The 23,690-nt window shown below is 43.0% G+C and overlaps 1 protein-coding gene across 1 annotated transcript; it reads left to right on the top strand.

Moving 5' to 3' along the window:
- The first annotated feature begins 1,183 nt into the window (after positions 1-1,183).
- On the top strand, positions 1,184-23,168 carry LOC128753382 (adenylate cyclase type 9-like). The gene is made up of 11 exons (XM_053855033.1): positions 1,184-4,812; positions 13,406-13,599; positions 13,682-13,783; positions 14,077-14,345; positions 14,510-14,612; positions 15,323-15,540; positions 15,753-15,912; positions 16,028-16,170; positions 17,226-17,252; positions 18,244-18,520; positions 18,896-23,168. The coding sequence occupies exons 1-11, from the start codon at positions 2,964-2,966 to the stop codon at positions 19,838-19,840; spliced, it is 4,287 nt and encodes a 1,428-aa protein (XP_053711008.1). The 5' UTR covers positions 1,184-2,963; the 3' UTR covers positions 19,841-23,168.
- The last annotated feature ends 522 nt before the right edge of the window (positions 23,169-23,690 follow it).

Raw genomic sequence — 23,690 nt, 5'->3', positions numbered from 1 at the left:
TATATATATATATACAATGCACCAGCTCAAAATTGTTTTGTTTTTGGAAGAATGAATTATAATGGTACACATTCTAAATCCAGTTTTGGGGCTCTTCATATCTAGTACTGAATCTGGATCAGCAGATTAAATAGAGATACTTTAGCACATTATAAAAAAAATATAATGTATATATATATATATATATATATATATATATATATATATATATATATATATATATATATATATATATATATATATATATATATATATAATAGCTAATTATTCATATTGTTATATTCATTCCAATGTGTTTTTCGTTCCAATGTTTTTTTTATAATGTGCTAAAGTATCTCTATTTAATCTGCTGATCCAGATTCAGTACTAGATATGAAGAGCCCCAAAACTGGATTTAGAATGTGTACCATTATAATTCATTCTTCCAAAAACAAAACAATTTTGAGCTGGTGCATTGTCTTTATTACCTCTGCTGGGGAGGCTTTGTTTGAGTTCTGTCTGCTTGTAAAATTGCTCAAAAAGGTTACCAGTAAATTTCAATAAAATTTTATAGAAAATATGACAGTTGGATAAGCAAAATATTATTAGATTTTGGTTGTGATTCCTTTTTTCCAAACTCCCTGAGGTGACCGCAACTGTAATAGACCGTTACATTAGTTGACTGGAACATTAATTGACTAGCTGTGACGTCATTGTTCTCTGCATTTTGAGCAATTCAGGTTGAAATGCTTGAAAAGTTTCAAAACAAATTTGACTGTATATTAATGGTTTGCAACACCAGACGTAACCGTTATATATGCCGACTAATCACTAAAGTTACCAGTGACTATTTGACTGTCAGAATAAACATTAACCTACACACCAATTCTGACTTTGCTGCTTAGTTTCTACTAGATTGTACCTTCTCTCCGGCTGTTGAATTTTAATCATATTTAAATGCATTTATAAAGGTGTATAAATATGGTGATAAAACACTGTATGTATTGTGCAACTTCGCACGCTAATGGTTTGTCTGGACGTGTCATTTGTCACAGCAAAAAATAAAATAAACACACTATATATCACTATTGCGTGTCGTAACTGTGTACAAAGCATGAGATTTTATTTCCAAAAACCCGGCGTTGTCGAGCACCAACACGACCGGAAACTGTTTTATTTTCCAGCTCCGAACTTGACAGGCTGATCCCGTCAACCCGCTCTGCCACAACAGCTGGGGGAGGATTTCCGAGCCAGTCATGGCGAAGATGGTGGCAGCTACGGGCGTGGAGATCCAGCTTTCGCCCGGATAGCGAGAGAAGCGTCACCAGGAGCCGGATCAGGTCTTGCAAAGCCGCACCACCCTCCAAGGTAGAAGAGAGACCAGTCAAGGGGGAAAGGGAGGCGACCAGCGGCGGACGGAAGAGCGCGCACAATAGCCAGCGCGCGCGCACACTGCTGCTGGATACATGCAGGCAGGCGAAACTCTCTGGATCCCCCGGACCAGGAGCCATCGAGACGGACGATCGATTCCCCGCTGGCGAGACACCCGAGGGGATCCGTGGAAGTGCTCCGGAGATCCTCCGCTCTCTCCTTGAGGGAATGCGAGGGAAGGAAACCCAGCGTCACTTGCAAATAAGCGGACTGGATCTGCTCTCCAAACGCAGGAAATTCGGCCTGGGAAAAAGTTTGGAAGCTTTTGGAGGCGACCGAGAAGGGAGGGGAGAGGGCTTCTCTTCTCACTGACGTTTGGCACGCGTTTTACGACTTGACTTTTTCAGTACTTCCAGTCAGGCTGTGGTGCGTTCGGCGGCGCAGAAAGGAAGCCGTACACGCTGCTGCTGTTGTTATTGCACGACTTTTGATCATCTCTATTTATAGACCGAGCCAGGCTGTATGTTTTGCCTGCTGCGCGCAACAAGTTGCAGACACTCCCAGCCGACGCACATTTGGACCAACCTGTACGCTGGATTCCTCCGTGTTTTCCTCCGCTCTCGCTTGGATTATTGGCGTTTTGAGTCGCTGCTGGACCTCCTGCTCTCAAGGCCGAGGAGGAAAATCCTCTGACTCGGAGAGGGAGTTCAGGAAAGGACGGGGCCGGATCTGTGGGAAGAGGCCTGCCTGTCAGGCCGCTAATGCTCCGCTCTCTGGACTTCACTGAACTCCAAAAAGGGAGCGCTGCCTCGGAGAGTTCCAAACCTTACAAAGATAGAGGAGACACAACTCTTCCGGAGGAATGAAGGAGAAGGTAATTTTTTTTTGATGCAAGACTTAAGAACTTGGATTGAGGGCTGAATTCTTCTCTCCCTCTCTCTGGCCTGACCGTGGTTTTTGGAAGTTTATAGTCCCTCAAGGTTCATTTGTAGTGAACAAACATTCTGTTGTTGTAGGGAGGATATGAGTGACTGCATTATTGTACTCCACGCCATAAACATCTGCTGACAGTGAGCGTCTGCCCCCACGATGACACCCTGGCTCAATAGGTCGGACGGTAAACCCTGACATTTTTAGTGTCACCTGGCTTAAGTAGTTTGAATCACCCGGAGAGGCTCATTTCCAGACAGCCGATGTGAGGATCTATGTGGGGGAAAACCCTCCTTGCACCATCAGCATATCTGAGAAGGATGTTGAAATTGACTGATGCTGTTTTTCTAGCCCGCTGGAAAGAAAGCTGGGCTCCAACTCAAAGGCTGTTTAGAGAAGGATTCCTGTAATATGGGTACTGACGCAGAGCGGAGGTCATAGAATGAACTGTTCAATAAACTGGAGCGGCCCATCTAGCATGGATGAGTGTGCAGGCTTCTGTGAGCACAGCGATGACGTCTGAGACGTGCTCTGAGTTCACCAAGTGTGATTATTTCAACAACACCTTCGCTCTTTCCCCCGCTCCGCGTGCCTCCCTCTGCCTGTGCTGCGCATGCAATAGACTGGGTCTGGCTGCCTGAGCTCCACCTGATGATCGTTCTCCACACCACCCGACTGTGACAATGTCATCTGCGGAACCTGAGCAGCAGCTTGTGATGCATGGCACCAAAGTGAGCTGTGCCTCCAGTGGAGATTGCGGCGTGACGGTGCAGATCACCAACAACGCTCCACAAGGCCAGCAGCATGGACCAGTGAGGGTCGGCAACAGTAGGGAGATGGATGAAGGCCGTTCGAACAAAACCAACCCTGGCCTTCACAAATACAGCATCTCTTCTAGCTGCAGCTCCGACTCTAGACCACCTGTGAATTCTCCCTCCAGAGCGCAGCGGAGGGCGCCCCCGCTTTTTGAACGCTCGGCCGCCCAGTGCTGGGACCCCAAGTTCGACTCCCCGATCCTGGAAGAAGCTTGCCAGGAGAGGTGCTTCCCCCAAACGCAGCGGCGCTTCAGATATGTCCTCTTTTACCTGGCCGTGGCCGCTCTTCTCTGGGGGCTCTACTTCGGGGTCAATCATGAGCGGTGTCATCCGGTGTCCTTCCTGGCTCCCACGGCGTCTTTCTTGGTTCTTTTACTGCTCCTGTTCCTGTTCACCCTGACTCAACAATACACTCAAGTGTACAACCAAACCTCCTTGCTGCTGATAGCCGTCACCTTTGCCATCACGCTAGCTCCACAGATACAGACTGCTGGTTACTCTGAGCTGGAGTGGGCCGCCGGTGGAAACGGTTCACACCTAGGCAAGCTGGACAAGTATCCCACCCCTTGCATCTCTCCTGTGGCAACATTTTCGTTTTGTATCGAAGTGCTGTTACTGCTGTACAGCGTCCTCCATGTTCGCCTGTACGCCTCAGTGCTACTCGGACTCCTGTACTCGGTACTGTTTGAAGCTTTGGGCTGGTTGCCGTTGCTCCACAGGGATGACCTCTCTACATTCGACTGGGGCGGGGACACACTTCGCTGGCTGGGCCCGGCCAAAGCGCTGCTTCACCTGTGCGCCCATGTCATCGGCATCCACCTGTTCATCATGTCCGAGGTGCGCTCCCGCAGCACCTTCCTCAAAGTCGGCCAGGCTGTTATGCACGGCAAAGACTTGGAGGTGGAGAAGGCCCTCAAAGAACGCATGATCCACTCGGTCATGCCTCGGCGTGTCGCAGATGAGCTGATGAAGCAGGGCGACGACGAGTGCGGCAGCGTGGAGAACTCTGGCAAGCGCTTTTCAGCCGGTGCCTGCTCTGCTTCCGGCATCATCGTGGGCGGCGTCGGAGCTCCTGGAGTTTCACAATCTCAAAGTGTTACAAGCTCCAAAATCTACCCTCATAACAACCACAAACGGAAGAAAACATCCATCCCACGAGGCCAGATCATTTTCCGCCCCTTCAACATGAAACGAATGGAGCCGGTCAGCATCCTGTTTGCGGACATCGTCGGCTTCACCAGAATGTCTGCGAATAAATCGGCTCCGGCCTTGGTGGGCCTCCTCAATGATCTGTTTGGACGTTTTGATCGTCTTTGTGAACTGACTTGCTGTGAGAAGATCAGCACCCTCGGGGATTGCTATTACTGCGTGGCGGGCTGCCCCGAGCCCAGGCCGGACCACGCCTACTGCTGCGTGGAGATGGGCCTCGGCATGATCCAGGCCATCGACCAGTTCTGCCAGGAGACCTGCGAGACCGTCAACATGCGGGTCGGCGTCCACACGGGCACGGTTCTGTGCGGCATCCTGGGGATTAAACGCTTCAAGTTTGACGTGTGGTCCAACGACGTCAATCTGGCCAACCTGATGGAGCAGCTGGGAGTGGCAGGCAAGGTGCACCTGTCGGAGGCCACTGCCTCGTTCTTGGATGACCGCTACCAAAGGGAGGACGGCCGAGTGGCGGAGAGAGCCGCTCAGAACGTGCTGGAGAAACTGAAGGGTGAGTCGCTGTTTGTCATTTTTCATGTGTCCAAGCCAAAAAACAATACTGTTTTCACAGCTGTTCATTTTTAGATCTTGTGAAAGAGAGTGATAGATACCTGCGTTTGAAGCGGCGGCACACTTTTCAGGGTGATTGAAGTTTGAGGTCTTTCAGCGGGATGAACTTCAAATATGGTGACACGAAGACACTGTGGTTTTATTGCACGGTGAAGCGTACAAGTCCTCAAGCTTGCATTTGTTTTGCCTTTGAGCTTGGAGTGCAGATCCTACGAGCCACACAGCCTGAGAGCATGCTAGTTTACCTGTCGGTCCTGTTGAGCTCAGCTCGAGTTGGAGCTCAGAGCCTGAGATAAGAGCACCACAACAGAAAGACAGAAATAATTTGGGCAAAAATGAAATTCTTTAACTTAACTTCCGTTACCCTTTTTTTTATTTATTCATGCATTCGCTAGCTCCGCCACCAACAAACCAAACTAATAAGCCACAGTGATATATTTTTGGTATTTAGAATAAAAACCCTTTTTTGTGGTGAAAGTTCTAGTTACAAAAAATGTACTGCTGTGACACTGGATGACTTATTACGTAGTATCCTGTTATATAATTGCAATTCCTTGGAAAGCGATATTTTGCAAGTAAATTTAAGCAACTAAAGACCTTTCGATGGCAGTAATCTCTTTTATTGGAAATTCCACCAGGACCATTTAATCTTGGGTTTAAGTCGCACAGAGGCTGTCTGCTCTTTTGTCAACCTATCCTGCAGAGTATTTTCACGCTCGGCCCTGAATGGTGCCATCACCCTCTATTTTCAGACGGGTGAACAGTAACAAAGTGAGATATTGACAGGCAGCTTTTGTCCGATGAGAGCAAATCGGCATCCGATTTCCCCGGGGAACCATAATCCCCGCTCAGGGGAGGAGATGAGCTTCTGTTTGGGTCTCCGTTCCAGCTGGTTCTTGCTGGTTATTTGGTCTTCCGTTTGGTGTAGGTAACCTGACGTCGGTGTGGATTTATGCTCCAATGGATCAAATCAAAATTATTCAAGTGCACACAGCTTCACCTGTCAAGTGGTTGCTGCTCATTTCAGCTGACACCGATTGGTTAAACTGTCTGTGCTTGTTCGGTTGGAACAAAAATCCACACCCACTACGGCCCTTTCTGTCCCAGTTTGGTGACTCCCAATCTTGATGATGTCAGCATATGACATGCACATGTTTATTTATTAGTGTTTTATAACACTGTAGTAAATGTTCTAAAGTTCAAAATGTAGTTTGAAAGGAACGTCTTTGATGTGTCCATGTCTATTTTTTATAAATATGAAGCTCCATTTTTCTGGGTGGCCTAATGCATGTTTGCGCACAAATATCTTAAGAATCCAACTTGAAATATGCCTGTTTCTAAGTGGTTTTGGGGTGAATAAAGTTTGAGTTGAAAACCTGGCATTGTCACTTCAGGCCAAAGAGAACTGTAACCAAACTTAAAATAATGTCTGTTTTGGTTTGTTTAACTCACCACTGGCAACCAAACTAAGTTAGTTTCTCTCTCCTTTTTTTCTCATTGATACTCAGAAGCCCTGTCACTACAAGGTTTTCCAGGTCAACTGTAATCGCCTAACAAAGTGGTTCGCTCGCCTGTCTGTGTGTCGCCGAAACTGATAACAAAATGAATAGAAAAATGCCGTTGAGCTGAAAACTACAAAGTAGTCCAACCTCCTATTTACTGAGCACATTCCAGGCGTGATTCCAGCAAGTAACATATTGTCTCCGGCAGCAGAAATTCTGAACAATTCTGTTGTGTGCAGTCAGATACTGTTAGTCTGACATTGTATCGTGGCATACTGTTGCAGTTACAGTTCCCGTAATATTTGCGACTCTTACGCATCTAAGGAGGATGACTGTGGTGTAGATTTAGAGGAGAAAGAGCAGATGAGGTAGACGTTACCTGCCTCTTGAGAAACTCTGATCTGCCTGGTGTTTTTGCAGCTCCATAATTACAACAATAAACAAAGTAGCAATTATAGTTCAAACAGGTTTGAATGAATTGTTAAAACGAAGGAGGATATTCGTGACACAATTGTCCCAGGTTTGTATTTGAAGGCTTCATGCGTGCATCACTCACCTTCATTCCCTAAATACATTTACTCAGTTGCGATATAGCTAAAATTTGACTGGTCTGACAGGTCTGGCCAGCCTGTGTAGCTATGTTTTTATTTGTGTTAAAGCTCTTCTCAATACATCCTGTTAAATAATGATCGTCGCGTTGCCGCCGGCAGGACGCTGTTTTAAAGGAACCCTATCCTGCTCTCTCCCAATGGAGCGGTGCAACACATTTTTTATAGGAAAATACTTCACTACAGAAGTCTCGATCTCACGATGAGGTGTCTCGACATTCCATTTCCCTGATCTTAAGTATATTTTCTTAAGGTTCAAGACTGTTAGTCTTGAACCTTATGACCCTGCTGGCGTGGAAAGCCAAGTCAGTACACTCTCAGTCTGTAAGGAGTATTGATATGACATAAATTGTTGACAGTCAATTGTTTTGTCCATTAGTGGTTTGGCAGCTCTCATTAAAAACCAGCTTTCAGTCTCATTTGAACTGACAAGCATGTTTGACTCATGCGAAGTGAATGCTCTCCATCTCGACTGATTTCCATGTTACAAAAGAACAACAACACTCCTTCCATATTCTCTAAGGTCACAAGAGTAATGCCATCCCTGGGTATCAGGCAAAGCAGGTGTTTATTGTGTCCTAAACATATGTTGTAGGGTTGAAAGGTAGATCCTTGTCGTATCAATATCAAGATATTACAACTGCAAACTCAACAATTTATCATGTCTGTATCACGGTCTAAAAATTCAATATGTCAGTGGCTCAAAATCAACATCAATGTGATCAATGCTGAGCATCCAACTTTCCACATCCTATTGTATCATGTTTTCATTTTTCTAAAAAACACTAGTTTTCACTAAACCCGTAGTCATGTTGTATGATATAAACATCGAGATATCTGGCATGAATATGACGTGAACTTTTGCCCATGTCGTTCTGTCCAGTCATGTCGACATCGGATGGATGGTTCCACTTTGAAATCAAATGGTATAAAGATTGGATTGTTCGAAATGTCCAAGGAAGCCATCAACAGCTCGCACTGCTGACAATTCAATTTTCAATAGTCCAGACAATTTGCTGCGGAGGGGCAAAGGCCTTCCATGATCTCATAATGTTACTTATTGACCAGCTCATACAGAATGTATGAATGGAAAGTGCCAAGCATTGTGTGCGTGTGTGTTAATAGCGTTCTCTAAACCTTCGCTTATCTCCACTGCCCAGTGGGTGTGTGCTTTGGTATGCTGTAGTGGTGCCGTGCAAAAGCTACCTCTGAATAATAGATATGGAGTGTGTTCCCCAGCCTGTTAAAAAACTCACGACTTTCCTATGCGCCGGTTTATGGAGCTAAAGTGCTTATCATGGAGCTAAAGGCACTCCATGATAAGAGGGACTGCTTTCCAGTGCGATTTGACATCAACATAGACAGAAGAAGAAATCATTTGTCAATTTTATCGCAAAGATCTTCATGTGGCCTTTGTGGTATATCAATGCAAAAGGATCAAGTCAGGTTTGGGGGTCACACTAAGTAGGGTGTATTTTGGTTTGAGCCCTCCTGCTTTGTACAGTTGGGGAGGGTGAACGGGTGAAACTGAAATTGGACCCAAGTAGATTCTAATGACTTGCATAATTTCGCATAACTTGCATAACTTCTATTAGTGCCGGTTGATTCTGTAAATAGTGATGTCAACTAAAATTATTATGCCATGGCATTATAAAAAAAGTGGTGTAATAATATTTAGATTTAAAAAAAATGTTTTGGATGTTGTATGTGCATCTTCTTCTAAATATTATTCCTAAATACTTTCTATTTTCCATTTCTATATAGGTGGTGAATGTCAAATAACTATGTTCAAAGTATAAAAAAACATTTTGATGAACAAGAAATTATCCACGAAAAGTATTCTAGTATGACCACTGAGGGGGACAGATGCAAAATAATCACGGATAATAAATGTAAGTTGATCAAATAACAAGTGACTTGAAATGAATTTGAAATCATAATGAACGATAAAAAAAAGGAAATTATTAACAACAGAGCTCAGTCATAAATACTTGTGATCAGTGCTAGTTTCACTCTTAACATTGGCCACAGCGATAAGGCAACCGGCAGCAGAAGGCCTGCGGGCCCCATTTTGTTTTGGTCTGCATTGAAGGAGTACTTCAATGTTCCCTTTTTCCAGTCGTCTTTGAGATTTTTTTTTTTCGGAACAGCTGTGTGTTTTTTTCCCAGAATGGCACCGTGTAGTACGTCACCATAAAACACGAGAGCTTAAACAAAAACCAAATTCCAAAAAATACAAATTCATTTTACAGTTTTGAGCTCGTAAAGTCATTCATTTTTCTCAGATGAAGATAAGCCTGTGATCTCTCCCAGAGCAAGTTGTTGGTTTTGTCTTCTCCCCCATGGTGGCTGGGTATTTGAAGGAAGTCAATGGAAGTAATGTTAAAAAGGAGGCGTAATAAATGGACGGGATGGTATCTCAAGGAGGATCATGTGAGAGCCCCATCCCCTGGTTCCATCAGTGTGTCCAAATATGGAGGCATCTGGGATTGCACAAGGCTTGTTCTCAAGACCCGACACTGACCAGAGAGAAAACTGCAGGATGGAGGAAGAGAGTGGGGGATTTCTCGCTATTGAGAGACTTCACTGGGACTAAGTCATGATAAATAGGAAATAAATGGTTATTCAGTGGACACGGCAAGACTAGTTGTGTTCTATTTTTAGTGCAGGTTTACTGAGAAGACCATGGAAATAAGTCACTTGGTACAAACTTGTCTATGATTTTAAGGTGGTGAAAATGTGAGTGTGTGTGTGTGTGGGCGTCCATCAACACCATGGGAAGAAGAACAAGGGACGTCGTGCTCACAAGTGTTTAGTGCAACTAAAGAAGTGTGATGTTAATGGGTGAAGGTCTAGATCAGCCTTCTGTCAATTTAGAAATTCACTGCTTAAAACAGTTATAGCTTCTTATAAAAGAGTGTGCATCGTGTGTGTTGGTTTATTTTTATGGTTTTATGACATAAAACTGTCACGCCCTCCGCTATTAAACAGACGGCAATCATTGACTAATATCTAATGATGGTGCCAAACGCGATAATGAAACATCGCCCCACCTGGGGTGACTCATGTCTTGAGGAAATGTCAAGTGTCTGTGTGCGTCTGTCACGTCTGCAGCACTAGACAGCCAGATGTGGCTTGCTTCCAGAAAAGGAAGTCCCATCTGTGAAAGCTGGAGGAGGCCATTAAGCTCTATGTGCATCATCATGCCGCAGACGTCCTCCACTGCACTCCCTTCGCTTGTCCCGGAATCTTTGGTGCCCCTAGTGGGAAAATTATTTTTGTCTTGAATATGGGTGTCACACGTTTGTATATATACACACACAGTACAGGTAGCTTCTTCAGGACTTCAGTGTGAGGGTGGCGCTTCATTTCCAGCAGCTGCAACGGAATGTGCAGATGGACAATATATGAAGATACCAGTAGAAAAGACAAGTGCTATTGCTACTGGAATCATCCATCCAGTTTAACAAGACTGTTGTATATTTACTTAGAAAAACACACCCAGTGTAGCACAAGATCGTCTGTAAACTACAGTCTACCCAGCTGTGTGAGGCGCTTCACAACAAACCTGAAAGCTGGTTGCATTTCAAGGTCTGTTTTAGGGCTCGGTATAAGCGCTTGATAAAGCTGATATGTGAGGCATGCTCTTCCCAGTGGCCTTCAAAGTTCTCCTGGTGTCTCTCCCCCCCTCCTCATTAATCTGCCTTTTACCCTGCGACCAAGACCCAGTCGCTCTGTGCGTAGCTCACCCACATGCACACTATACATGGGAATGTATAGTGTGCATGTGGGTGACTCAGCCTCCAAGACTGGCTCATTGACTGCAGGTGCAAGACAGGGCTGCATGGTGGCGGCCAATATATACAAAATTGTTTTGGTCAGTTTTGTTACCTCAATTTTTATTCATGATTTTGCATGATGCTAGAGAAAACATTTGTGTTTTTGTTGTCTTACTCGCATGATCTAATCTAATCTGACAATGCAAAATGAAAATGTAAACATTAGTAGACGATAATTAATAATAAAAAGAAATCAATAAATAAATAAAATGCAAGAATTTAGCATTTATCTAGTTGTAAGTGGAATAAATATGCAATGAGAGAGTGAAATAACCCAGTGGAATACAGGAACGAATGCAGTGCTAATGTCTCTCTCTATTTCCCTCCGATTGTTGTAGTTAGTTTGTTATTAGTGTTGTAGTTGAGACCAATGAGGGGGCAGAATACAGAATACTGAGGCGTAATTCTATATATAATGATACACAGACTTTTTTCTTACCGCAAAAGAGTCAGGAGTCTTTATCTCAAAATGAATAAAGATCTTAAGTGCTTTCATTTCAGCAAACTACTAGTTTGTTCAGTATTCAGTTTGGTGGTCTTGACTGCAAAACTAGCATTTAGTGTGTAACTTTGTGTGATTGAGTAGTGTTACTGTGTCAACACAGAATTTGGTATTTTCTGGAAGAAACCTTTAGTTTGAACTTGCTCATTGAATTGTGCTTTTATTTTACATTCTCCCAGTGAGGACGTTCTCTTAGTGAGGAGCATTTGTTCTTCAGTCACGTTGTCACAGAATTTCAGCGGATTCACCCTATTTGAGGACTTAAATGGTCAAAACAACCAATAATATGTGGCCTTCCTTGGATGGACGTTGACATCTGAAATGACTTGAAAATACTGATATTGATCAGTGTTCACTTTTTTCAATGTTATTCTACCAGATGGGGTCCCAATAGATGTTGTGAGCATCATGCTCTTGTGTCTCCCAATGAAACCCTTCAGCCCTCTCCAGAACGTGCGCTCACACTGTGATCTTATGGTGCGTTCCAGTTGTGCTCGTCTCCTGATGTAGTAATTCCTATTCAGAAAGTTGGAGAATCCTCTCCAGCACGCAATCCCAGATGGCTTCCCAGGAAGTGGACGTTTCGAATCAATGAAATACCCAAAAGTAACAAATATTTTCTCAGAATTTGTGTTTGGTCTCCATCCATCTGGTTTGGTATTTATCAAGAAGCTGCTTCAGTCCAGACAAGGCACATGAGAATGACGTTCGTGGACAGCACTTCATCTTCTTTTCCCACTTCGACTATGGGAATGCATTGAAATCGGCTGTGCAGATTCCCATTCCCAGCTCCCAATGCTGGGGTAACTGGAATGCAGCATTGGACAACTAACCGTGTTCACATCGTGCTCCTCTCGCAGCCTAATGGTACAGGTGTCGTGGAGTTGTCATGTGGAGAAAGGCTGTGACGGAATGGACTGTGGTGGCTACAGGTTACCCACATAATACAATGGTTTAATTCCGTAGTTTGCAACAATAGTTTATTTGCCGATTTATTTATTTTTTTCATGTTCCCTTCCAACTACATGTTCCATGTCATACATGGCCGCTTCCATCACCGCTGTAAAACCTCCGGGTTGTTTTTTAAGTTAGCTAGCTCAGAGCCATTTAACCATGGATTGAGTTCATGGTTATTTCTTTCATACCAACCTGCTAAGTTGCCATGTTCCGGTCCTACTTTTCGGCTGACTTGAATTCCGTCTTTGCCTGTAGCAATCCTCAGGGTCTAAAAAATGTGAGAATGAGCTGCGAATGATGGATGAGCTGGAAAGAAAGAATTCATTGGAGATGTTGAGGTGCTTATGGTGTGACGTCTTTTTTCGCCTGGAAAAGTAAGGTTTATTGATCAGTAGAAATGGGGACACAATTGTGCTTGGAATGTATTATGGGATAGAAGATAATGGTAAGAATGATAAGAATATCTGCAATATATTATAGTTGGCATTTTTGTGACCTAATATTGTCGCCACAAACAGGGATACCCTGGAAAGGCCGTCCCTGTCAAAGATATGCTACTGGTGTTCCATAACTACACCTGCGGTCCATCATTAGAGACTGAATATTGTGATTTGATGAGTTACTTGTCAGAAGCCTGTTGCCCGTTCAACACGAGCACCTGCAGTTGTGTGTGTGTGTGTGTGTGTGTGTGTGTGTGTGTTTGGACAGGCTGATAGCAGCTGGCTTAGGGCCACCAGTCTAATCCAGTGTTTGTGTATGTCCTTGTTGGCTCGACACAAGTGTGAACATGGCCTGAGCTCCGTACTGATTTGCAAACATGAGCGGTGAAACACTCAGTGTTGAATTACCACCTCGATGTCAAAGTGCGTGTGATGGCAAACACGACTGGATGGTGCCATTGTTTGTACACAGAGTGGAAAGGACTCATCTCCTCACAGATAAGACATTGAAGAGTTTAGGAGCCTCCATTATTTACAGTTAAAGACGCGGCGAAAATATGGAAATGGAAACAACAACATCCTGTGTTGGTATTCAGAGATGATGAAAATATGAAGGAATATATAGCTAGAGAATGACAGAAGAACAGATGTACAGTACTTGAGCTGGGATGTTTGTGTCTCCTCAGGGATGAGAACGTACCTGATTTCAGGAAAGATGTGGGAGTGCGATGTGCAATGTAGCTGCCCCCAGATGAGAGCACCAGGTGGGGAGATTGTGGGTGTCAGTCATCCCTCCTGTCCTCATGGGCCTGACCTCATACTTGGAGGCGCACAAGCTGCAGAACCTTTACTGCTCCACCAGCCTGCCGACAGAACCGGGGTAAGCACCTGAACTGTCAGAGTCTCGCATTTCTATGTGCGTATATTTGAAGTATTATAGATGTAAACGTTCTTCTCTCCAGCCTCCGAGCTGTAGCTTGGTTGTGTCCTCTGCTGGGGACCAGAGTTGTGATGTTGCTGTGCTCAACGGCTGCCAGGAAGAACACAAGACAAGCAGCAGCAAGGTACGTAATGGGACTCAAAACTAAAATTCTGTAGTTCATATGTCTGTCCTAGTGGTGCTGCATCTTCTCGCAAACAACAGAGGAAGTGCACCACTGTCAAGTTACTCCTGTGCTGTGTTCTATCAGTTCTATTTGAGGGTTAAGTTGGATGTTTGTCACATCATAAATAGCGGAAATAGCTTACAGTATAAGCATATAGTGGTTGAATCAAGACACTGTGAATTCTGTATTTATTCATGTTTTGAATCGAGAACCCGATTTTTATTTGAACCCTTGCATTTTTTTGCCCGCAGTGTCTCTCAGGCCACAGTCCCAGAGCGGCCAACGGTCTGCTGAGCCCCCCCCTGGATGACCCGGTGGGAGCCAGCCAGAGCTCCCTCTGCGACATGCTCCAGGAGAAGGAGAAAAAGACCAGCACTGGGACTGGCACCAGTCTTGGCATGGCTGGTGGTGCTGGGACAGCAAGCACCGGAATGGATCACTCCGCTCTCATCCAGCTGCGTGCCAAAAACTTCAGAGAAAAGAGCGACGCCCACTTTGTGGACGTTATCAGGGAAGACAGGTGAGAGCGCCACTTCATACTTGGAGGCATTTCACTGCATTGTTTTGATTTGAACTTGGTAAATGTTGGCAAACTCAAGGTTTTACTGTTTGAGCATGATTTGGTTGTGGTTTTTAATGTGCTGCCTTGAGTGAACACCAATTTCCTCATTCTCTTGTTTCTAGTTTGATGAAGGATTACTTCTTCAAGCCGCCAATCAACAAGATCAGCCTGAACTTCCTGGAGAGCCGCCTTGAAAGAGTCTATCGTAGCAGCTATCGTGAAGAGGTCTGAACACACATCCATCCGTCCTGCATGTTTTCCTACTATTACTCATCTGAAAACCTGGAGTTTCACATGGATCGCATCAGTTGAGTCATGTTAATCTGAAACGAAGGAATCCAGGAAAGTCATTTGATCTTTTTGTTGAAAGACTTAGTCGACTGTGAGCGACACCGTCCTTTTCATCAAAACTACTCCAGTAAGATCCTGCGGTCAGACATTCATGCTTAATTTTATACAGGAAACTATGTTTTAATATCAGATATTACGTGATATGAGATAAACCATATCCAATTTTTCTGTCCTTGACAGTCAAGTTATTCCTAAATTTACTGCAGTTGTCATGTTAATATAAAATAAGCTGTAGTGGGGAACGTGTCAGTGTTAGAGATGGGCAGAGTAATGGGCAAAAGAGGAAGGAATGATGTTGAATAAATGTATTAGAGAGATGTGTCCAGGGAGGGTGATCCAGATCAGTAAAGGTAGGAGGCTGATATGATGTGGCAATCCCTGACTGGAAGTGAAGGAGTGGGATCAGACGAGTGCTTGGAAACACAGCAGCTTTGAAGCCCCCTGCTGTTTGATCGGGAGAACTACACTCATAATACTTGAGCTGTGTAATAATCAATGCAGTGTACGTGTTTAATAGTCATAGCAAACAGAAGCAAAGGTGATGTTTGGCTTGAACATTTAATACTTCTTTTTGTGTCTTCTAGGTGAACAATCGAGTCCAAGTGGAGACGTTCGCAAGTTCCACCTTCAGCAGCTTCATGGACGTTCTGCTCAGCTGTTTCGTCTTCTTGGCTCTGACCGTGGCGTGTTTTCTGCCCCCTATGGTGAGTCCGGCCACCGTCGGACCGCCATCCTCCGCTGCCTTGGTGTTGGCCCCCCTGGCAGCTGTGCTGGAGCTGGCCTCACTGCTGCTGTCCATACGGTGAGGATGCTGTAGAACAGGCGTGGGTACTGTGTTGCCCCATTATTAGAAATGTTCATTACACACACACACACACACACATATATATATATATATATATATATATATATATAAGATGGCCCCTCACATACAGTATATAATGTGACGCCTTAAGAAATGTAGTTGCCCACCCCTGCTGCAGATCACGTGAATGTTCTGTTCTGTCCTTGCAGCATGGCCTTCTATCTGGATGAAGTGATGAACTGCACGCACACCCTCATCCTGATTGTGTCGGGGTGGGTTGCGCGTCACATAATTGGGGCAGTGTTGGTCTCTCTACCTGCCATCTCCGTCTTGTCCCACCTGAACTTCACTGCACACCTTCCTCTACAGGTAAGCGTGAGGGTGTGACTCCCATCTCTCGTACTATGTGTCACGTCGTCTAAAGGCGGAAAGCCAAGTGACTCATGTGAGACGCTCAGCTTCGGACTTCTGTTATCTCTCCCAGGTGACCATGTTTTTATGCTGCGCCACCATCCTCGCCATCATCCAATATTGCAACTTCTGTCAGCTCAGTTTTTGGATGCGCTCAATCCTGGCGACGGCTACTGGGGCTGCATTGCTGCTGCTGTTGTACAGTACGTTACACAGGCAAGTCACCATTCTTCATCATCATCTTTTATTAAAAAAGACAACAAAAACTTCAGTGAACAGGTCATGGTTAAATAAAAAGCAGCACTAGACTCTCTCACTGGTTACAGAGCCCTAACTGGCTGGGGAATAGAAGCCATTATTGCATTATATTACTCAGCCTTTCTCATTTATCTCTCTTGCCTAAAAATGTTGTGGAGCTTCACTCTATCAATGTAACAAACTGACACATAACACTGGAGAGCAAGGATAATCACTGTGGCACCACAAGTATCTGACCTGCTGTGTTAAGGACAAGAAGCTCCATCCTTTCTTTCTCAAGTATATCCAGCAGGCTTTATATCGCTGTGCTCTCACATGACGGAATATCAGCTGAATATGTTATCAGCAGCTCTATAACTGAATATGCAGATGAAGTGGACTAATTTAGGATATAATATATATAATATACAATATATATATATATTTTTTTTTCATATAGTAGCCATCTTATTATGTGTTTTTCTTTTTTGTTACATATCACGGTGTGTTAGAGGAATATCATTTATCATCCTGTAATACATATTACATTATTTTAGAAGTGTGTACCTGGTGCACACTTCCAACATTATTTTAGAAGTGTGACAGGTAGCGCTTCAGGTCACACAGTGCTCTTTGAGGAGCTCACAGTTGCAAAAAGGTTGGTGACCCCGGGTTGAGTCCGTCGACCCATCCAGCCAGTCAGAGAGTGTGTTTTTATATTTTGCCTAACATGATACAGTAGGTCTTCCTAGTATCTCCTATTCGGACACACCAATGAGAATCTGTAATTTATTTATGTGGAAGTCGCGCTTTGTCCATGTAGCCAAATCTGAAATGAAATTGGATTTTTAATTTAATATAAAAATCACACTAAGTCCATACAAAAGTAATGTTGAGTGATATTACAGCATTTTAACCGGGGAAGACAATAATCCAATTTCACTGTTGATATGGTGAAGAAATTGTTTTTTTAAAAAATGTCTTTCTGGTATTGAAGTACGCATCAATGTCTAATGTGTCTTTGTCTATTTCAGTGCTGGAAATAACCTGCCAGCTCACGGGTGAGTGTCTTCTATTGAACACTACGTTGTGTAGTCATTCTGGGTTTTTTCTCAAGCAAATAGGTCCTTGAACTCTTTGTATCTCTCTCTTAAGCCTCATCCCTCTCTTTGTGCCTGTGTCCTAATGGCTGATAAACAGCTGCGGCTGTAAAGACTACTCAGATTAGAGTATCAGAAGCATCCACAGTTTCCTGGCTTGAGAGCTGCTTCAAATAACCGACCCAGCTCTAATTATCTTTTTTTTTTTTTCTAAGTACTTCATTCTTGCACAAACAGAAACCTGTTCTGGTTTGATGTTCAAGAGAGCTTGAGCTTCCTTAGAGCAGATGGAGCTCTAACTGTTGGTCTTTAAATATGGACTTTTGTGGGGTTTAAAAGGTCAGAAAAAAATAAGACTTTTTAAATTTTTCATGCGTGTTGTCTGTTGGCCAAATGTTAACGCACCATTGAGCACTGACCAGACGTAAGAGTCAAGAGTTTTGCAGACGTCTCGGTGCAATAGCTTCAGAGCAATTGGTGCGATTAAAAAAATTCATGGCATGTGTACTGATGGTGAAAATGTGATAACAGTACGCAGCCACTGCAATAACTTTACAGGGAACTAGTGAGACAAACAGAGCAGTGTTGGAGTGCAAGTTTAGAGCGTTTACTATGTGAAAATAATTTTGTTTTAGCTGGATTTACAAGTGAAAGTGTTATTGGAACTATGTTTTAAAAAATCACGCAATTTTTAAGATGTTACAATGTTAAGTTGAAAAAAGATCCAGCTGTGTTTTTGTTTTTTTTTTTAGCTGTTACTGCTCTGTAGCAGATAGCGAAACGGGACCAAACCACCATATTAGCTTGCATAATAAATAAATGCTGCCGTCCCAGAAAATGAGCAGCCTCATTTCTTCAACCCCCGTTTGTTAAAGAGCTCACCACTCTCAACACTAACTCATCTAAATATTCATGTCAGTTATTGACATGCTGATTTCATGTTTTCCTGCAGGTTGAACGTGTCCTCGTCCAGTGCTGCAAACTTGACTCCAAAACCAGACTCGTTGCCACCACCTCTTCATAATCTGGTGCCGGAGGTTGTGCTGGCCTTCTTCCTGCTGCTGCTCCTTGTTTGGTTTCTCAATCGTGAATTTGAAGTTAGCTACCGTCTGCATTACCATGGGAACTTGGAGGCAGACAAACACCGCCACAAGATCCAGACGATGCGGGACCAGGCTGAGTGGCTGCTGGGCAACATCATCCCTATTCATGTCGCTGACCAGCTGAAGGTGGTTGACGTTTCACACATATCTAAGGGCCTTTTTTATGCCTGTGTTTTCTCCTTGCTACATCCAACTTTAGCTTAGCAGTGCATCTATCTGGCTTCTCAATAATGTCTGATAACTGGTGTGTGGCATGGTAGTTTCTTAATGCCGTTGAGATTAAATGATGGACTGTAAACTCGGCTTGTCTTCAGCCCCACAGTACTGGAGTATACATGATGTATTTACAATCCAGTTAAATCTGAATAATAAACCTGATTGTCTAGTTTTAAAAATTGAATTCACTTTTCCAAATATTAAGTAGTGATATGTTGGAGACAGATTTTGTTACATACTTGTGTTAAATTTTCTATATATTTTTTTTTTCAATTTTACTTCTAGGTGACACAGAGTTACTCCAAAAACCACGACAGTGTGGGAGTGATCTTTGCCAGCATTGTGAACTTCAGTGAGTTCTATGAGGAGAGCTACGAGGGAGGCAAAGAGTGCTACCGCGTCCTGAACGAGCTGATCGGGGATTTCGACGAGCTTCTCCGTAAACCGGAATTCAAAAGTGTCGAGAAGATCAAGACCATCGGCGCCACCTACATGGCAGCTTCAGGTCTGAATGTGCGGCAGAAGTCGGAGAATGATGAGGAGTCTCCACATGCTCACCTGAAGGCCCTTTTCAACTTCGCCTTGGAGATGATGGGGGTCCTGGACGACTTTAACAAGAACATGTTGGGTTTTGGGTTTAAACTGCGGATCGGGTTTAACCACGGTCCGTTGACGGCAGGCGTGATTGGCACCACAAAGCTGCTCTATGACATCTGGGGAGACACTGTCAACATCGCCAGTCGCATGGACTCGACCGGTGTGGAGTGTCGGGTGCAGGTGAGCGAAGAAAGCCATGCAGTGCTCTGCGCTATGGGATTGGAGTTTGACTACAGAGGCACGGTGAATGTCAAAGGCAAAGGGCAAATGAGGACCTTTCTGTACCCCAAAAATGGGCAACATGTGTGCCAAGAACAACTGGAGCCCGGCACGACGGCGCTCTTACAGACAGATTCGTCATTTACACAGAAAGGTTCTGCCCTGGTTGCGGATCCCCCCACACCCTCTGGCTCCATGCTGGGCCAGACACAAAACACTGCAAAGCATTTAGGCGTTCAACCCAAGCCAGCCCAAGTTAAGTTGAAAGGCTTGAAGGATGAAGGATACCGGGACTCTTGTAGCACTTCTGAACTAGCTGCAGAAACAGGTGCAGCACAAGGTCTTCTCTCAGAGGAGGACAACGAGGCTGATGAGCTAACCAAACTCAATGAGGAGTTTTATTCTCGGCTTTGATCCGCCTTCCCAGCTGCTAGTGTTCCAGACCGTCACCGATGAGGAGCCTTTTTTCTTAAGCGATTGTCTTAACAGAGAACGCAGACACTAGTTTGGACTCCAGAATGGCTGCAGCGGTGTTGTTGTCTGGGAGGGTGAACCTGTGTAGAGCACAGCCCGTGGAAGGATCCAAGCGCGGACGGACAGGTTGACTTGATGTTTTTGTTTATTGTCATACTAAAGTGCCTTCAGGACTAGAGTAGCAAGCGAACAAAGATCACTTCGAACAACATTTCGACAATCATTTTGTGGGATTGAACTTTTGAAAATGCTGTCGGTTCCTGCTTCAGCCTCCTTCAAATGATCACCATCCTTGTGCCATATTAACTAGTTTCAATTTAATCCAGTTCTCATGCATGTCGACGATTCATATCGTTTTTTTCTAAAGAAAAAAAGTGCCAGTGCAACCTGATAAATCACTCAGCAGTGTTACTCGGCTCAGAAGGGCTCGCTAAACTGTGCGTGCACAGACGTGCGGTGAGGTTCGGTGCAGACAGATTCCCATTTATCGATGGCCCTCAGATGACCAATCTTAAGCACAAAACAAAAAGGGAATTCATATTCGGGGAAAAAGGGGAATTTTGCAAATGCCGCATCACAAAGCATGAGGGCACTTTAAATAAAGCTAAATTGTGAAGATCAGAACAGACCTATGTTGTGTCATATCCCTTGGCCTAAGAGGGATGGATAGTTCTCACTCCTGCTTTCACAGGCTGAGGGTATGTATGAAATGTCCGATGACTAACAGGTGTATTGTTACTTAAAGTGTAACTGTGAGTCACTGTTGAGTTCCTGCTAGATGACAAGGTCATCAAGATAGTGGTCAAAGCACAGACACGACCTCAGAATTTTCTATTGCTACATTCATAGCCAGGAGCAGTAACACACATTGGTCAGTCCATCGCTTTGTTAACAGTGTATTCTGTATTTCTAAGAGTTTTCTGATCTGGCACCAACCCTTTTTTTTAAAGACCCTGCTGCTGTGTTATTTTGCTACGATTGTACCACTCGGATGGAGTTCAGTGTAGGTGCGGTGCGGCCTGATTTAGCGGATTATCTTGTAGTGCCGTTTTGGGGATAGCTTTTGTCAAAAAGGGATGAAGAAAGAATGCTCTTAATGCAACATTTTTAGTAAATTCCACTTTTTAAGTGCTTATATTTTCTCATAGTCGGTCATTACCTGGTTGCCTTTTCGACTCCCGACACTCAAGTCATGTCTGTAATTTACTTTTATGGTTTGCCTTCGCTGCAAAAAGCACTTCCATTCTATTGTGTGTGTGTGTGTGTGTGATGGTGTGTGGGAAACTAGAAAGTCTGTAATTGTTCCCCCTTTATCTAAACTCCAAATTTGAGGGAATATATTGGTAAACGAACCTGCAAAAAAAACGGATCACCTCATGTTGTGTCGCATATTAATTTTAAATATTTTTACCATGACTAAAAAATACAGCTTTGATTGTGGACAACATTGAAATGTGCCTTTAAATGAACAGTATTTGTTCTCCATCAGTGTATGAGCTGCGGTTATTTGTATCAAATAATCACTGCCAGAGAAATGGACTTCAAATGAAAACAAATAATAGCAGTTATAGGAAAGTGTCTTGATCGATATGAAAATGTATAGTTTATGCAAGAAAGAGTAACATATAAAGTATAGAGATATCTCCGTAATTATAGCATTTCAAGAGTATTAAAACTGGTATGGTGAGGCGTCACATTTTCATCAGATACACTTTATTTAGAGGCAGTGTTGTTTGAATAACCATTTGCACATCTTGTGGTTCAACATGCAGGACAAGTCAAAAAGCCTTTCTGACACTGTGTTTTGGATTTATTTTGGGGAAATCCTTCAAGTCGCAATGTGCAGTCATATGAACGCATTGATGGAATCTATTTGTGGAGAAGTTGTGGAAGCAATCTTTTTAATAGTTTGTGAGAAAAATGACTGTACCGTGACAAAAAAAGGAACCACATTCAGTTTCAACAGTGGGTTAGCATTCGCATATAATTGACTCTGCTATATGTTCTAAACACTTTTTTATTTAAAGAAATAAGAAAAAAGTACATTGATAGAATTTTTACCTTTTATGTATTTGTTTCATGGAAGATTTGTATATTTGTTTTGTGCACATTATCTCTGTATCTTTTATCAACACAACAGCATAATGTATACACAATTGCACATCGCACTCGGTGTTTGTACATATGCAGTTACTTTATGTCACCTATGATTTTCTTTTTTATACATGTGCATGTGTCCGATTTTGCCAGACTATGAAAAACACACATTATTGACCCAAGTCATTGTGTGTCTGTTTGAGTATGTGTGAGTGCAGTGACTTTATTACTTGCAGTATGATTGAAATAAGTGAGAAATTATTAAAACAAATCATACAAAATAAAATCAAAAAAACAAAAACAGAGTGAAGCGAATGTTGGCTGTTTTTGATTGTGTGGTTTGTATGTTTATATGAGAGGTTTGCTCTGACTGGAGTCCCTGCGACTCTCAGACATGTTATATAAAAGAAGGCATGATTCACCAATTTCTTTGTCTCTCAATGACCTGTTGTATGTAAATGTTTTATAGCAGTAACTTTTCCCACCAATTTGAGTCTCACTAGTTTGTTGTATATTCATTACTGAGCATTTTCTTTCCCACAATACTGATTTACTGATACCTGCTATGTCGGTAACTAAAAATATTTAATGCTAAATGTTCAATTGGGTTTAGTTTTTTTTGTCATATCTCAAATAATTGTCTGTAAATGTCAATGTGTTGCTGTGATTGGAACCCAGGAAAGGTGCCGTAAAACAACAAGTGTATTATTATTAGTTCAAATTTTCTGCACTTTTCTTGACAACACTTGATAGTTTGCTGTTACAGTCGTGGTACTAAAGCATCTTTTGAGATGCTACTCCACTGCATTTGTATTTGTACCTGTGTGTTTTTAAGGTCACAAGAACCGTTGTGTCAGTGGTTGAAGATACAGCTGATGCCGGGTGAACGTCACCTAGATCAAGTGGTTTGGCTGTCAGAGGGAATCAGGCTAATGGCGTGATCTGGAATACAAGTTTGAGGTGTTCGATATCATGCTTACTTCCCTTTTAAACACTGCTGAGCGACTGCTTGTCCATTACTTGTTTTCCAAAAGAGGAATGATGAACATTTCAGTGTTGTCAAGATTATCACGAGAAGTCACTTATGTATTTGTTCAGCTGTCTACTGTTTAATGATAATATGACAGTGAACAACATGACCAGAAAAACAAATGAACTTTAATAAAATGAGAAAAGCAATGGAAAAAAATAGTTAAAGTACCTTTCTAAAATCGGAATCAGCTTTATTGCTAAGGTCAGTGAGGATCCCACCAACTAGAAAAGTGCTTTGGTACAACATGCACTATGAACAAAGCATAATAATAATAATAATAATAATAATAATAATAATAAATGAATAAATATCTAAAGTCAAAGTCAAAGCATCACGATCAAAGCACTTTATTTAGTTTACTTTATTGAGCATTGTTACTGTTAGAAACGAGTTAATACAGATTGTTGTACAGATCTTAATTTTTTCCCATCAACGTGTACATGGCTATGCAGTATATTGGTGAGAAAAATCATAATTTTAATAGCGTAACGATCATTTACAAACGTCTGGATTAAGTGATATAAGAACAACTATCGTTATTGATTCAGAATGTCACTTCAGCAAGTTAAATACTGTCCACCACTGGATGCCATGCACATTCAAAAATCACTTTAATGAAATCCCATTCTTAAGGTGCATAGGCAAAACGTAATTTCGACA

Source organism: Synchiropus splendidus, chromosome 2, assembly GCF_027744825.2.
Source record: "Synchiropus splendidus isolate RoL2022-P1 chromosome 2, RoL_Sspl_1.0, whole genome shotgun sequence".
In the NCBI taxonomy this organism is placed as follows: domain Eukaryota; kingdom Metazoa; phylum Chordata; class Actinopteri; order Syngnathiformes; family Callionymidae; genus Synchiropus; species Synchiropus splendidus.
Note: the sequence above shows the minus strand (reverse complement) of the source record. Positions and strands in the feature narration are given on the sequence as shown.

Excerpts from the sequence above, each read along its gene's own strand:
- LOC128753382 (XM_053855033.1), top strand. The coding sequence starts at position 2,964 with ATGTCATCTGCGGAACCTGAGCAGCAGCTTGTGATGCATGGCACCAAA. Across the intron at positions 4,813-13,405 it reads CGTGCTGGAGAAACTGAAGG|GGATGAGAACGTACCTGATT; the intron begins GTGAGTCGCTGT and ends GTGTCTCCTCAG. Across the intron at positions 13,600-13,681 it reads AGCCTGCCGACAGAACCGGG|CCTCCGAGCTGTAGCTTGGT; the intron begins GTAAGCACCTGA and ends TCTTCTCTCCAG.